General features: G+C 46.3%; 1 protein-coding gene across 2 annotated transcripts; it reads right to left on the bottom strand.

The window, feature by feature from the left end:
* Positions 1 to 29: 29 nt before the first annotated feature.
* On the bottom strand, positions 30 to 14,188 carry myh7ba (myosin, heavy chain 7B, cardiac muscle, beta a). Of its 2 annotated transcripts, XM_068594532.1 has the most exons (44): positions 14,136 to 14,188; positions 13,668 to 13,827; positions 13,076 to 13,179; positions 12,843 to 12,986; positions 12,502 to 12,658; positions 12,358 to 12,385; positions 11,944 to 12,051; positions 11,401 to 11,404; positions 11,161 to 11,253; positions 10,983 to 11,046; positions 10,788 to 10,886; positions 10,602 to 10,705; positions 10,389 to 10,527; positions 10,169 to 10,287; positions 9,722 to 9,871; positions 9,352 to 9,522; positions 9,098 to 9,277; positions 8,884 to 9,016; positions 8,727 to 8,803; positions 8,323 to 8,410; positions 8,123 to 8,240; positions 7,905 to 8,028; positions 7,520 to 7,656; positions 5,687 to 5,942; positions 5,348 to 5,590; positions 5,002 to 5,178; positions 4,772 to 4,917; positions 4,598 to 4,688; positions 4,127 to 4,516; positions 3,899 to 4,025; positions 3,700 to 3,818; positions 3,397 to 3,593; positions 3,129 to 3,312; positions 2,751 to 2,916; positions 2,498 to 2,622; positions 2,272 to 2,387; positions 1,982 to 2,174; positions 1,681 to 1,884; positions 1,365 to 1,490; positions 1,008 to 1,178; positions 792 to 896; positions 606 to 701; positions 383 to 517; positions 30 to 141 (listed from the first exon to the last, which is right to left on the bottom strand). In XM_068594532.1, exons 2-44 carry the CDS (start codon positions 13,762 to 13,764, stop codon positions 130 to 132), a joined length of 5,817 nt encoding a protein of 1,938 aa, XP_068450633.1. In that variant the 5' UTR covers positions 13,765 to 13,827; positions 14,136 to 14,188; the 3' UTR covers positions 30 to 129. The 2 variants fall into 2 exon arrangements, with proteins under 2 accessions (XP_068450633.1, XP_068450635.1); XM_068594534.1 differs by lacking the exons at positions 12,358 to 12,385; positions 12,502 to 12,658; positions 12,843 to 12,986; ... (1 more) ...; positions 13,668 to 13,827; positions 14,136 to 14,188 and having other exon boundaries at positions 11,381 to 11,404; positions 11,955 to 12,012.
* Positions 14,189 to 15,040: the final 852 nt, after the last annotated feature.

Genomic DNA, 15,040 nt, shown 5'->3' with positions numbered 1-15,040 from the left:
CTGGAAAACAACAACAGCCACACTAAAAGTACATTTTCAAAGTCTTTATTTGGGTGCGTCGTCACAGTTGAGCACAGCTGTTGCAGCTGGCTGGCTGTGATATGTTTGGCTGTAGCTTTCGGCCTCCCATCAGTCAGCATGCTGAAATACACAAGACCGGGATGTTTATTAGCAACCACATACACAGTGTCAGAGTTACTCATGACCGCACTCGAGATCACATGAGAGGCTATGTGTGGTCATCTTCAACAGAGGATTACACCCAGTCTCGTCTGAGATTAGTTCTCGTGATGCAGCCTGCTGGCTAATTTTAATAAATGCTTCTGAAAGGTCAAACAATTTGGCTGCATACTGCAATATGAAATGTATTAAGCTGACTGACCTTGCTACCTTGGTCCCGGGTGCGGACCCGGAGCTTGTTGACCTGCGATTCGGCCATATCGGCCCTCTCCGCTGCGTCGTCGAGCTCGTGCTGGAGCTTCCTGTACTTGGAGAGGTTGGTGTTGGCCTGCTCCTCCTGCAGACGGATGGGAATCCAAGAAACAAACTGAAGAGGTGCTCGGGCTGGTTTATCACCGACGGAACCATAATAAACTAAGACTCACCGCTTCTTCAGACTGTCTCTTGTAACTCTTCACTTTGGTCTGCAGCTTGTCGATGAGGTCCTGCAGGCGGACCAGGTTCTTCTTGTCTTCCTCGCCCTTCACAGAGAGCACAGGGGCCTCTTAACAACATGCGTACATATTTAAGGCCCCAGCATGTCTTTATGTGCAACCACAACCGCGGTTTACCTGGTAGGAGAGCTCTTTGATTCTCCTCTCATACTTTCGTACTCCCTTCTGATACTCTTGGCTCTTCTTTTGCTCAGACTCCATTTCATTCTCCAGTTCTTTGACCTACCAGACAATAAACCAATCCACTACTTCCAAATCACAAACATAACTCCTTATGAAGATTACCATGCGTGAAGGTGATGATACAAACATTTAATTTGTCTCATCTCTCACCCTGGCTTCCAACTTCTGGACCTGCTTCTTGCCGCCCTTGAGGGCGATCTGCTCGGCTTCGTCCAGACGCATCTGCAGATCCTTGATGGTCTGTTCCATGTTCTTCTTCATCCTCTCCAAATGGGAACTAGTGTCCTGCTCCTTCTTCAGCTCCTCTGCCATCATGGCTGCCTGTACGAATACAGAGTTAAATAGACATTAAGACATCTTACTGCCCAGAATAATATAAACCCGGTGAAGGCTGAACAGTCAACCAGATCACTATCGAACCCACTGGATATCCATCTGTTAGCATCTTATGTAAATGTGAAAGTATAATATTATTCCCATCTTTAGTGGGGTTATTCCAGATCTTACATCAGTGATGGCCTTTTTGGCCTTCTCTTCTGCATTGCGGCACTCCTGCACGGCATCGTCCACCTCATTTGACAGCATGGACAGATCATTCTCCAGCTTCTTCTTGTGGTTGATCAGTCCAGTGTTCTGCATCAAAAGAGGAAGTTTCAAGAATTAAAAGGCCAGTTCATCTGGTTTTCAATGTGGTGTCACTTCATTTCTAAATACCATTTTCATGCAGATCTACAGAAAGTAAGTGACCATTGCTTGAGAAGCCCACTTGTATATTTAAAGCGATCGACGTCACTATAGGGTGGTTTTAACGGCGTCCTCTTACCTGAGAGTGCAACAGGTTGACCCTCTCGGTGGCCTCAAGCAGCTCATGCTCAGCCAGCTTGCGAGCACGGTCGTTCTGCTCCAGCAGAGCCCTTAGCTCCTCCACCTCAGAAGACAGTAGGTTGTTGCGGCGATCCGTCATCGCCATCTGCTCTTTGAGCTCGTCGTTCTGGTGAACAGTCTCATCCAGCTCCAACTGAACGTCCTGTAGTCACAGATCACGTAGGAGCACAAGATTTGGATGGGATTTGTTCCATGTGCTCATGAATCCGACACAGGTAAGTTAATCAACCGGCCCTCACCTTGATCTGAACCTGCAGGTTTCTCAGGAGTTTCTGGGACTCTGCGGCCTGCCTGTTGGCATGGTTCAGCTGCACCTCCATCTCATTCAGGTCGCCCTCCATCTTCTTCCTCAGGCGCACTGCTTCATTGCGAGACTTGGCCTCCGCATCCAAGGCGGTCTGCATGGACTCCACGGTTCTTTGATGGTTACGGCTAGAAGTTGAAGAACATTATGTAGAGGAAACAGTTTGTATGGAGTGGTCCATGGGATAGAATCAGAAGGAAGAAAAGAGTAATCAACGAATCTCACCGAAGGCTGTCAATTTCCTCATCCTTCTCTGCCAGCTTCCTGTCAACGTCGGCCTTGATCTGGTTAAGCTCCAGCTGGATACGGAGAGTTTTGCTTTCTTCATGCTCCAGAGTGCCCTGACACAGAAAGACACTTAATGCTTGAAGATATTCTGCGAGTCACCTCTGTCCACAAATATCCCAGACTACAGGTATGTGGAAGTAAGCAAACTCTAGGAACTGCTTACTTCAGCTTCCTCCAGGGCAGCTTGAATCTCGCTTTTCTCCATGTCCAGTGTCTTCTTCAGTTTCTCCAGCTCTTGAATGGTCTTCGCTCCCTGACTGATTTGATCCGAGAGGTCAGCAATCTCCTCTTGGGAAGTAGAGATAGAAACAATGTTCATATTTCTTATAAATATCAAGGTAACACACACACTAAAGATATGTTTAAATACAACCTTCTAACTGGGTATTCATGATGTGAGCTACAACAACAGGTACCTTGGAGGTTCTTGTTCTCTCTCTTGATGGTCTCCAGGTGATCCAGCGTCTCCTCATAAGAGTTCTTCAGCTTGAAGAGCTCTGTGCTCAGACCACGAGACTCTTTTTGAGAGTTCTCCAGCTCTGACTGGCACTCTTCATACTTCTGTTTCCACTCGGCAAGCAGCTGGAGAAAATAATAAGGCACATTTCTGCCGTCAAGCAAGAGTCATGAAATTATATGCTGTGGTTGTAGATGGTACCAGAACTCGATGCTACCAAAGTCACCAGGTAATAAGAAAGATTCAAAAATAAACTATTATTCTTCTGACTAGTTTGGGTGATTTCCCTTGAGGACTGCAAAAGCAACCCTCTGTATTGGTTGCCGTCAGCCCGTACTTTGTCAAAGTTGCGTTGCTTCTTGTCCAGGGCAGCAGCAGCAGCATTGGCGCGCTCCAGATCAATGCCCAGGTCCTCGATCTCTGTCTGGAGCCGATGTTTGGTCTTCTCCAGGGAGGAGCACTTGGCATTGGAAGCCTCCACCGTCTCTTCAGCGTCCTGCAGACGGGTCACCAGCTTCTTCCTAATGACAGCAAATCACAATTGACGCTCACGCATTCAGACGATCATGACCGTCGTATTCTGCGAGTTGACTCATCTCCCTCACTTGGCTTCCTCCAGCTCCTCAGTCCTCTGAATGGCGTCAGTTTCGTACTTAGTCCTCCACTGAGCCACGTCAGCGTTGGCCTTGGACAGACCTCTCTGCAACTCCGCCTTGGCCTCCTGCTCCTCGTCGTACTGCTCTCTCAGAAGATCACAGTCGTGTCGAGATGACTGCAGTGCATGGGCCAGGCAGTTCTTAGCCTGAAGAGACAAATCCTGACGTTAGACAGCTATTAATCGAGGTAGAGGAACTCTGAATTCCAGTTTTGTAGATGACCACGGACTGAAGCAATGACGCGGAGCTGACCTTGTTCTCCTCCTCCAGCTGTTTCTTGAGCTCTTCCACACTCTGGCTAAAGCCGTTCTTGGCCCGCTGGAGCTGCGAGACCATGGCTTCCCGCTCTTCAAGTTTCCGGCTCACCTCGGCTGCATGAAGGAGAAAAAGTTCACTCACCAGTCCAGGAAATTTTGTTTTTATGGCTGATGATAAGTTAAAAACTTCTTACCAGACTCGGCCTGAGCACGAGCTTTTTGTGTGGTGGTGTCGTTGAGCTGCCTCTGGAGCTCTTCGGCCTTGGCTTTAGCCTCGTTCATTTGGTCTTCATACAGGCGGCACATCTTCTCTGTCGTGGCCTGCAGACGAGAGATAGAAATGTTAGATTTTTGAGGGATTGATCTGGATTGGTTCTATTCTCCTCAGTGTGTTTATCCTTGTTTTTGTTGTTTCTGTCTACCTTGCCCTTGGAGAGATGCTCCACAGTAGAGGCCAGATCATCGACCTCGAGCTTGGCCTCGCTCCTCTCCTTCTCCAGCTTCTGCTTGACCCGCTGCAGGCTGTCAATCTGCTCGCTGAGCTCTGCGATGCTGTCGGCGTGCTTCTTCCGCAAGGTCGCCGTGGTGGCCTCGTGGTGCAGCATGGCTTCCTCCAGGTCTCGCCGCAGTTTGAGAAAATCAGACTCTCTCTTCTTGTTGACCTCGATCTGAGCCGAAGTGGCCCCACCAGCCTCCTCCAGGCGCTCGCTCAGCTCTTCCAGCTCACGGGCCACATCGCCGCGCTGCTTCTCCACTTTGGCCCTGCAAGCCCGGTCGGCCTCCAGCTCCTCCTCCAACTCCTCTGTACGAGCCTGGAGGAAAGCAATGGTCCGTTATTTTGTCAAAATGATGTTTCATAAGTGCTCTATAGAGGTTGAGAGACTTGTTCCCACCTGAAGCTCCTTTATCTTCTTCTGGAGCTGATTGACCAAGGCTTGCTCATCTTCTATTCTGGAGCTGACTGCATTCATTTCAAAGTCCCTCCTGGTAGAGAATATTTGTTTCATTGTTGATCATTACTTCTTATTAGCGAGATCACATTTGTCTGTGAATATTTGAAGGCTCACTTTTTCAGCCTCTCATCCAGTTGCTGCTTGTCGTTCTCCAAGTCCATAATCGACTCCAAAGAGAGCTTCAGATCTCCCTCCAGCTTACGTCTGACCCGTTCCAGGTCCATACGCAGCTTCTTCTCTTGTTCCAGTGATCCCTCCAGCTGATTCACAGAAGGGAGGTAAAACATGTTATGTATAGGATGGCGAGTGCCTGTGCTTTTTTAAAAGGTGAGAAATACACTCACATCATCCACTTGTTGCTCAAGCTTTGCCTTGGCTTTGGTCAGAGAGTTGACTTTGTCTTCTTCTGCCTGCAGGTCATCCAGAGTCTGCTGGTGAGCCTCCTGAAGAGCCTTCTTCTCTTTGGTCAACTTCAGTATGGTTTCATCCAGAACGGCCATTTCCTCAATCAGATTCTTCACCTGAAAGCCAGAAAAAAAAAAGATCTATACTCGACTCTCATGAAAAGATTAAAAAATCCAAAACACATTTATTACTTTTTCCCCTTATATATGACTGGATGTGCTGTGGTTCCCTTCGTGGCCTCTCAGCGCCCCCTGGAGGCCACTCATTCCACTCTAAATGTCATACCTTGTTCTCAGTGGCATGTTTCTCCTTTTCCACTTTAGCCAGAGTGAGCTCCAGATCGTCAATGTCTCTTTTTAGCTCAGCGCACTCGTCCTCGAGCTTGCGCTTCTTGGCGAGCACATTAGAGCTCATCTCCTCCTCGTCCTCCAGCCTCTCCATGATTTCTTTCACCTTGGCCTCCAGCACGATCTTGGTTTTGATGAGCAGCTCACAGCGGTCCTCGGCATCTGCAAGATTGTCTTGCTCCTAGAGGGGAGAAAGAGTACGGGTTCAGTACATTCCCATGCTACTGGCTGTTTTACCAAAAGGCGACTGTGTGGATGCGTGAGGACTGCCACTCACTGCCTGCAGCTGGAGAGAGAGGTCGTTCTTCTCTTGAGCCAGGCTGACCTGCCTCTCCTCCAGCTCTTTGCGCTTGACCTCCGATTTTTCCAGAGCCTCCTTCAGCCTGGCCATCTCCTCCTTCAGAGCGGCCAGCTCCTTCTCTGTGGCGGCGCTTTTCAGTAGAGGCTTGATTTTGAAGAAGAGCTTCATCCAGGGCCAGTGCTTGACAGCGTTGAAAGCCCGGATGTTCCACTGGATGATCATCAGAGCCTCACTAAAAACATGACCAAACAAAGGGATCGGTTGGAAGAATGAGGATTTTCATATCATTACATTTTCAAGATATACTTCTGCTCCAGGGATACTCATGTAACTACCAGAGGGATACGTGGATATGCTGTGAAGGCTTGTGAATGGATTGAAGTATATACTGTATATGTCCCGTGGAAAAGTCTAACAGTCAAGTCACGGAAAACTGGCTCAACCAGTCACCTAAAAGAACTGCAGAAACAATGGTTGTACTATTTAGCCGAAGTAATTGATAAAAGGTTTGAATAGTTAGCTAATATTATAAGCAGTTAGCTAAAAGTTTGGATAAATGGAAGAAACATGTAGCTTCTGACACTAATAGTTGATACTAACACTTGAATTAAACTAAACTAAACACTGACAGTTTAAATGTATGAAGCTTTTATATTAATGTTAAAATAACTAAACACAAGTGCGCACATTTCTAACATGACATGTCTAACATGAATTGATGAAGTACTTGAGCTCTCTGCTCTTAAAACCTACAGAAGTGAAGTTCAGATCAAGTTAACAGATGAAGGTCATAAAGATTCATCCTGGACTTCCCCGTTTGTTTATTTGGTTACTTATCTTGGCACTAATCCTGCTGCTCGCCGCTCTCTCGTATCTGAAATGAAATCGTACACCTAATGCTGCTTTTGATGTTTCATGACTGTGACCAAACGGGGTTACCAGATTGATTTAGTCTCAGTAGAATGGCGTCTCACGGCCCTAAATATGGACCCGGAGCAGACTGGTCAAGGACTCCCTGTCAGTGTTTAGAGGGTGAGTTTGAGTGAGCGTGCACACCTCGGGGTGGGAGGTGAGTGTCGGGGAGCTGATTGCATTTTCGGCATGACTCCATGCCGGGTGCCTCTCAAAGGTGAGCGTCCGTGTTTATTTAGAAACTAAAGCCCTCTGTCTGCTGGCGGCTTTAATCCTCTGTCACCCGCCACATATCCCATCAATGCACTCACTTAGAAGTACAGGCGCCGCGGACAAAAGGGGCCAGGGGCCATCGGGCATCCAGAGAGGGGGCCGAGGGTTGTATTTTTAGGGAGGGACCCAGCAGCTGCCACTTGACACATGTCGCCACCTGGCTCCGAGAACACCGTCAGCATTGTTTAATTTAGAGAGGCCGGTTCGAGAGAATGGCCGGAGACCTGCGAGGAGGGTGCGTGCATGTGTGTGTGTTTGTGGGAGTGGGATGGGGGCCTTATTGACAGTAAGGGCACACACATGCCTGGTACCCATACAAGGGCAAGCGCACGCCTCACACACGACGATAACACTGCCCTTGCATGCCACACATGCTCGAGCGAGGGAGTGAACACCAAGGTATAGTGTGTCACAAGCTGAAAGGCTCACGGCTGATTGTGTTGCTATTGAACCTGTTCAGAAGAGCAACTGTTGGGGGGGGGGGACGCCTTTTTTTTGGTGTGTACTCATGTCTTCATTTTCATGAAGTATTTCCTTTGTGAAAGCCTTTGAGCTTGATACTTCAGTCCATTAATACAGTTTATATTCATTCATGATTATTGAAAAAAAAAAAAGTCTTCTTACGTCATTTCTCTAATCTTATTCTTCTCCCATCTCATTAATCTGCCCCGAGCGGCGGCCTGCAGCAGCGTCAGGACTTTGGCCAAACGCTCATCCCTCAGCTCTTCGAGGTGACCGAGCAGGCCTGCCTTGAAGAACACCTACATAAAGCCAAGACGCCGGGGATCAAATGAAACAGTGATTAAAGGTCGACCTTTTTAAAAAAAAAACACAGAATAACCAAATCGATCGCATACATTCAGAGATCTTTTTAGATTTATTTTCACTTGTTTATTGAAAAATAGACAAAATATTATCACGTCATCCAATTTGAATTTTTTGTTGAGCTGTATTTTGCGGATTATCTTGCCCTTCACAGCTCTGCTTTACACAAGCAGCTGCTTCCTACCTTTGTGTGTCCAAATCTATACTGGTTGTGGTCGATATCCAGCACTGACAGCAGCTTCTCCGCAGCTTTCCTGCTGTCCATGAACTTATCATCCGGGATGACTTGGGGGTCCAGGATGCGGTAGCTGAAAGGACAAATAAAAGTGTGTTTTAGGACCGATTTCTGGGACTCAAAGTCCATGCCAGGATATTCAAAAGTGATCTGAATGTGGTCTGTACCGCTGCTTGAATTCAGCATAGAGGATGCGGTTGGGAAAGCCTTTCCTGCAGATCCTGATGCCTTCCAGCACGCCGTTGCAGCGCAGCTGGTGCAGCACCAGGAATGCGTCCATGATCCCTGTGCGGGGCAGGTTTCAAACATGAGCCCAGTCCCATTTGTTTACCTCCCAATGATATGCCGTGGTTGTGCCGCCTGTTACCTGGAGTCTTGGTCTCATTCGGGATGATGCAGCGAACAAAGTGAGGCTGGGTGCTGCGGAGGTTGGTCATCAGCTTGTTCAGGTTTTCCTGCCGGAAATAGAAAACACCGCGAATCAAGTTACATGAATAAATACCTATTAACTATTCCGATATAACTATTCCACACAAAGTCTTTAATTCTGCAGGACTTTGACTTCACACGTGACATCCTCGATGTAAGTGAGAGAGGAGCCAGCACAGACTTAAAGTGATGTTCATGTGATCATTGCCCTAAACATCACTGCAAGTCTTAACTGCCTCCGTCTCAGCTGTCCAACGACGCTCGCGTCACACGAAACATTGGAATAATCTCGTCCGCATTTACCTGCATCAGCAATGGACCATTTTAAGGTGTCAGTCTCACCTTGTGAAGCTGAGACACGGTCTGGAAAGAGGCTGCCTTCTTCCTCTTCTCCTTGCCGCCGACCTTGTGCTCGGACGCTGCGAGGTAATGAGCATGGTGATTAGTTTGACCTCCCTAAGATGTCCCCTGTTTGCCATTATAATATTGTTTGCCGTACCTGAGTCTGAGGCGACATAGTTCTCGTACAGAGATGCCAGCAGCTTGTTGGCGGACTTCCGGAAACACGCCACCACCGTCTCGTTCAGTGGGTCTTTATTTTTGTCCAGCCAGCCAATAATGTTATATGGTACCTGTAAATGCAGCAGGGGCATCCATGTTAGTGAATGGTGTATGTACGAGTTAACGATGTAAGACTGTCACAGAGTACTTACCACTCCGGCATAGTGCATCAGCTCAAAATGTGTCTCGTATTTGCGCTTCTTGTCTGGCCTTGGCTTTTGGAAATTGGGCGACTTGCCAATGTGATTATCGTACATCTTGGCTTTGAAGCTGCTGTCGGTGGCCTTTGGGAACATACACTCCTCTTCAAGGATGGACATGATGCCCAGCGGCTGCAGAAAGAGCAGAGTGTCACACGCACCTCTCTTTGAAGCTTGTTTATAATTTGATTATCTACGGTGTTCACCTTTTCAATGAGATCAATGCAAGCTTGAAGGTCCAGCCCGAAGTCGATGAAGGTCCATTCGATGCCCTCCCTCTTGTACTCCTCCTGCTCCAGGATGAACATGTGGTGGTTGAAGAACTGTTGCAGTTTCTCATTTGTGAAGTTGATGCACAGCTGCTCAAAGCTGTTGAGCTGCAATGAAAGAGGAACATGTGTTCAGAGGGGAGCGTTAGAAGGGAATAGCGTGGAGAAACATGGTGCAGTATTGCTAATTTATCACAACAAGCACCTGTTGATTACACCAAAATATGGCCATAGAGAGAAAACCAGTTTGGGGGGGGTCATAGTTCTTGAGGAGTATGATTTCAGTCACTAAAAGATAATTACTTACATCAAAGACCTCAAACCCAGCGATGTCCAGGACCCCGATGAAGTACTGGCGAGCCAAGGTGGTGTACAGGGTGCGGTTGATCCGTCCCACGAGCCATTTGAACATGCGGTCATACGTGGCTTTGGCCAGAGCACCAACAGCGTAGTTAACCTACAACACACACACACACACACACACAGGAGCAATACAGCTGTCATTCACATGAATAGTTCCAGTGTGTGTGTGGAGTGGCGAGTTTATTGATCGACCGTCATCAACCAACTAGAATGAAGTGAAAATGAACACACTGAATGTCTTTCGACCCTATCGTGTACATTTCATACTGCATTCTGCTTTTGTTTGATATGTCGATACGCCTCGTTTTCCACCTCATATCACTGAGAAAAGATCTCATTCATTGCGTTTGAGCATTTCTGAACAATGAAAGCGGACATCGCGCCTCCTCACCTGTTCGACATTCTGTCCCTTCACCACATACTCGTTGCCCACCTTCACCCTCGGGTGCAGGAGGCCCTTGATGAGGTCCGCTGAACTGACGCCCATCAGGTATGAGGCCTTGTCTGCACCTGGTGACCAAACAGGGAAAAAAAAAAATTTAAAAAATCACAGACTTGCTTTTAAATCAAACGGTTGTTCTTGTGCCAGGTGTCCCGCTGCCAGCTCTCACTTTCAGTGCCGTCGGCCTCCGCCTGCTCCTCCCGCTGCTTCAGCTTGAATTTCATGTTGCAAAAGTGCATGATGGCTCCAACTATTTTATAGCAGCCGTACTTCTCGTCGGCCAGGAAGCCGAGGATGTCCATGGCGTGCTGTAAAGAAGACAAGTTCAGTTATACCACGACTCCACAAATCTCAACGTGGGCGTAATGAAGCTCATACATACATCAGTGGCCATCAGCTCCTGTCCGTCATCCATGTTCTCCACGGTGGTCACGCCCTGTGAGCACAGGTGGTAGTCGTACGGGTTGGAGGACACCAGCAGCATGTCTGGAACAAAGAGTTTACAGGATCGCGTCGCTGTCCTGCCGTAAAGCGTCATGAAATGTCCAAAGCAGACAGAATGACTAACCTAACAGTTCAGGTTTCTTCTGAGACATGATCTGGTAGTAGATGTGGTAGCTCCTCTCACCGGGCTGCTGAAATATCACTCTGGATTTTTCCAGAAGATCTGGAGGACAGACGAGAGAGAGAGCAGCATGTTCGTATTAGACGTGGACCTAGAAGAGAACGTCATGATTAATACAATGTCTGACTATCAACTCACATATGTCAATATCAGAAGAGGCTAGTTTGCCAGAAGGCCCGAAGTGGATCCTGATGAACTTGCCCTGTGGGGAAAATACATTTGAAATGCTCCAAAATCCAGCAACAAATTATCAAACAGATTTGGATGTATGCACAGCGTGCTATATACAGTACAGGGGGATTTTCCTGGTACTCACAAAACGGGAGGAGTTGTCATTTCTCAGCGTTTTGGCATTACCAAACGCCTCCATGGCCGGGTTCGCCTCAATGATCTGATCCTCCAGAGTCCCCTGCGTGAGTAAAACGTAAAGATGCCCAGTTACATCTCTTTTTTTTTTAACTGTTTCCCTTTCATTTTAAAACACTGTTAAACATAATGTAGCTGTTTAATTTTTTTCCCATGTAGCTTAAACTCACCCCTGTTTTAGTGGCAGGACCTTGCTGCAAAACAACAAGTTTAGAAGCGTGTGAGTTTCATATCATATGAAGCAAGATTGAATAATGCTTACACAAGCAAAAGGGAAACATCATAACCAACTGGAGAATTAGATAGGTGTTAAAGCTGTGGTAAAAAACAATGGCCACCTTGTTTTATATGATGAGGTGTGGTGAACTCAGGGGAGGAAAAAGGTAAGGAAAAATCCACACAGAAAAGTCAAAACCAAAACTTAAAGCAAAGGGAAAGATAATGGAAAATTCGAGCCAAAAGAAAAATGACGGATGGGGGAAAAAAAAATGATGGAAAGGGAAAAAGAAAAATAGTTAAAAAAAAATCAATAAGAAAGAATAAAAGGCTGGAAGGGCTTCACAACACATGAGGGGAAAGACATTCACCATTTTGACAGTAAGGAGAACGTATGGACACAGTTTAAAGGGGAAACACGGAAGGATTCCTGGGACCAAAAAATTAAAATGAAGAAAATAAAAAAAAAATACAGCGAAAAAAAAGAAAAGAAGCTGGGAAGCAAAAATGTCGCCACATCAGCCTTACTCCTTTTTTGGCAGTTGTTTCCCCAATAGCTGCCACAATGGCAAAATACTGAATGACACGTTTCGTGTTGACAGTTTTGCCAGCACCGGATTCTCCGCTATAGGAGTGTGGAAAAATAACAATAAAGTGTACATACAACAGGTGAAAACTGGTAACTGTAGTGTAAATAAAAAATAAGTACACTGCATGTCAGAAAACAGACAGAAAAAGGAAAACAAGTGAATATATAGATATTAGTAAAAAAGCCCAAAACTTGCGGGCAAAAATAAAAAATCTAATTAAGAAAATATCTGTGTGGACGTTCTACATGTTTTATAGCTGCTTGTACAGTTTTAAAACGGTTTAATTCTCTAATTTATGACAAGACAGAGAAGGAGATTGACCTCAGGCAGTTGATACTTACGTAATGAGCATGGACTGGTTCTCTCGATCTGAGGAAAATAAAATAACACAAGGCTTGTAACAAACTGATGAGTTTGTGGGTCAAACTTTTTGGCACTATCGTGTGTGTACCGTGTGCTGTTAGAATATCTTAGTGTGCACTCACTGCGCAGCATGTCGTTATACGCATTGTCTGCAATGGCGTAAATGTGCGGCGGAGCCTCAGAGCGCCGTTTGCCTTTGTAGGCAGCGACCACCGTGGGTGCGTAGACGGGCAGCCATTTGTAAGGATTCACCGTCACACAGAAGAGCCCGGAGTAGGTCTGAGGACACGGGCCGTGCAGGCACAACATTAACACACCGGGATACATCACCGAAAGCCAAAATGGCCAGTACTGTCATTGCTCAAGCTTGCAGTTGTAATTTAATCTGGATAATGATGCCTCTTAAGGGAACATGGAAACATGGGAGAGGGGAAGTACCATCAGTCCATAATGGGACACTCACATAAATCATCCAGGCAGCGTAACGCTGGCGCAGGTTATACAGCACCGACGCCTCGTTGAGGTGCGTCAGCATGGCCATGTCTTCGATCAAGTCGAATTTAGGAGGATTCATCTGCTGGACGTCACAGTCCCTCACGGACATAATCTATAGACGCCAGCCAGAGATGAGGAGAGGAACCATAGGATCGCACTGGTGTTTTTTCGTTCATTACTGCATAGAGGGCGATCACTTACCCTCCCATCTTTGGTCTCAACGGTGACTTTGTCACCGCTGAGCTCCTTGATCTCAATCTCAATGTACGCTTCTTTTTCATCAGGGACCCAGGCTCGCTTCTTTCCTAACGGCGCAGAAGAGAGAGGAGGATGTTGAGAAGTAGCATTAGTTCCGTGGTGCCGAAAAATACACTACCCAAATCATCACAAAATTAAAGCATTGCACAAATAAGCATGTGTTGCAGAAATACTCACCTCAACAAGTGTTATTGTCGACATCATGTCAAAACTATATATGTATAACACTTTTCCAAAAAATCATTTACAATAAAATAGGGATTCATTGTAAAGTTTTGCTTTGAAAAAAAAAAGGTTTGATGAAAGGGTGCTATAGTCTGTACCTATTTTGCCATGTTTACAGACCGTTTAAAAGCACTGCAACAAGTGTAACTTCAATATCGAGCAGGAATCTCAAACCCTCGGCTGAAACGTTGCCTGATTTAATAACAGATATGAAATGTAATATTAAATCCAAAACGGAATACATTTTTGATGAGTTAAGACTTCGCCGTACAAGCTTCCGTTTTCTTTAAACTCTCCGGTTCAGGCCTACCGTCAAAAGCAACGTTGAGCGCTGCAATCATGTCCATGTCAGACTTGCGTAAAAACAACGCAGCCTCCCCGAATTCCTTCACGTCAAAGCGCGGCATGGTGGCAGCTCCTCGCCGGCTCCAACAGGCGGACACACCAGGCAAACGAGGTGAGGAACTCTTCTGGTAGGACAACAAAGCTTTGCGTTAGGGTCAGTCATTCTTGACATGTAAAAGCGGATTCTGCTTCTTCAGCCCTCGATTCTTGACGAAAACAAGACGTGGTCGTGAAAACACTACCTGTGCGCAAAGAGCGCAACTCCACCATCAACCCAAGTCCGAACACAAATATAGAAACACCCCCGGCGCGTTCACTGACACGTGCCAGCAAAGGCAAACAGTATCCCTACACTGCTGCACTGAGACTTTTACTGTACTAAACACTTTAAAGGGCAGCCAAAGGGCAGTGAAATGCGTAAAGATCAACCTACCAAACAAAAGTTGCCCGCTGACCTCAGGAAGACCACAACGAAATGACAGCTTGGTGAGATGTGCCCTCCTTTATACTGTGTTTCCCAAGGTCACGGTCAGTGGACATTTGTCCGTCATTAGCATATGCCACCTCCTCCGACGCCTATTGGTGCTGAGCGCTTGTCTCAATTGACACAAAAGGAAAGCTACGTTTTTGTCATTGCGCTAAACCCAAGCCGGCTATTTTTGTATCCCAGTTATTTTATGCACTGTACACACTGCGAGGGAGCAGGAGAGAGAGTTGCATTTGGAGCATCCCTGTAGGGGGGAATTTTTTCACTCCGCATGATTTTGAAGGGCAGTGTCCACACACCTAAACAAAACCTGGAAATTAAACGGAATATTTGAATGAAAACCACCACATTATGTGCATAGAATATTAATTAAAAGACTACTTGAGTTACAATCAATAGTTTTAGGAAAACACAAGAATTTGTTTTTGTTTTTGCCTCGCACTCGAACAACTCATGATAAACAAATTCTTCCCATGTAGGTGATGCTTATGAGCTCATGTTGGCCTCGCAGTAGCGCTGTAGCTTTAGTGGTGTTCAGTGCCAACAATGATGTTTGCTATTGTGTTTGGCCACAGAGGATGCAACCTTAGAGGAGATTATTTCAGGAGCTGTGTGGCATTAACCATGCTACTATAAATACACGACATTATATTAATAGAGGGAAACATGGCGCGCGGCTATTACACAATAATGAGTCTTACGTGCATTTGCAAGCAATAAACATGTTCGACAATTCATTGATGGTAAGTGCTGAAAGCTTTTCAGTTTAATTTCAGTTTTTTTACATTCTAGGAAGCTGTTGTGAGCAATATGCTTGAGCACCGATGGAAAATGTGGAGTATCTTGGAAAC

Source organism: Clinocottus analis, unplaced genomic scaffold (genome assembly GCF_023055335.1).
Source record: "Clinocottus analis isolate CAN_PGR_092001 unplaced genomic scaffold, fCliAna1.0.p SCAF_3, whole genome shotgun sequence".
In the NCBI taxonomy this organism is placed as follows: Eukaryota; Metazoa; Chordata; class Actinopteri; order Perciformes; family Cottidae; genus Clinocottus; species Clinocottus analis.
This window is presented reverse-complemented; position numbering and strand designations above follow the sequence as displayed.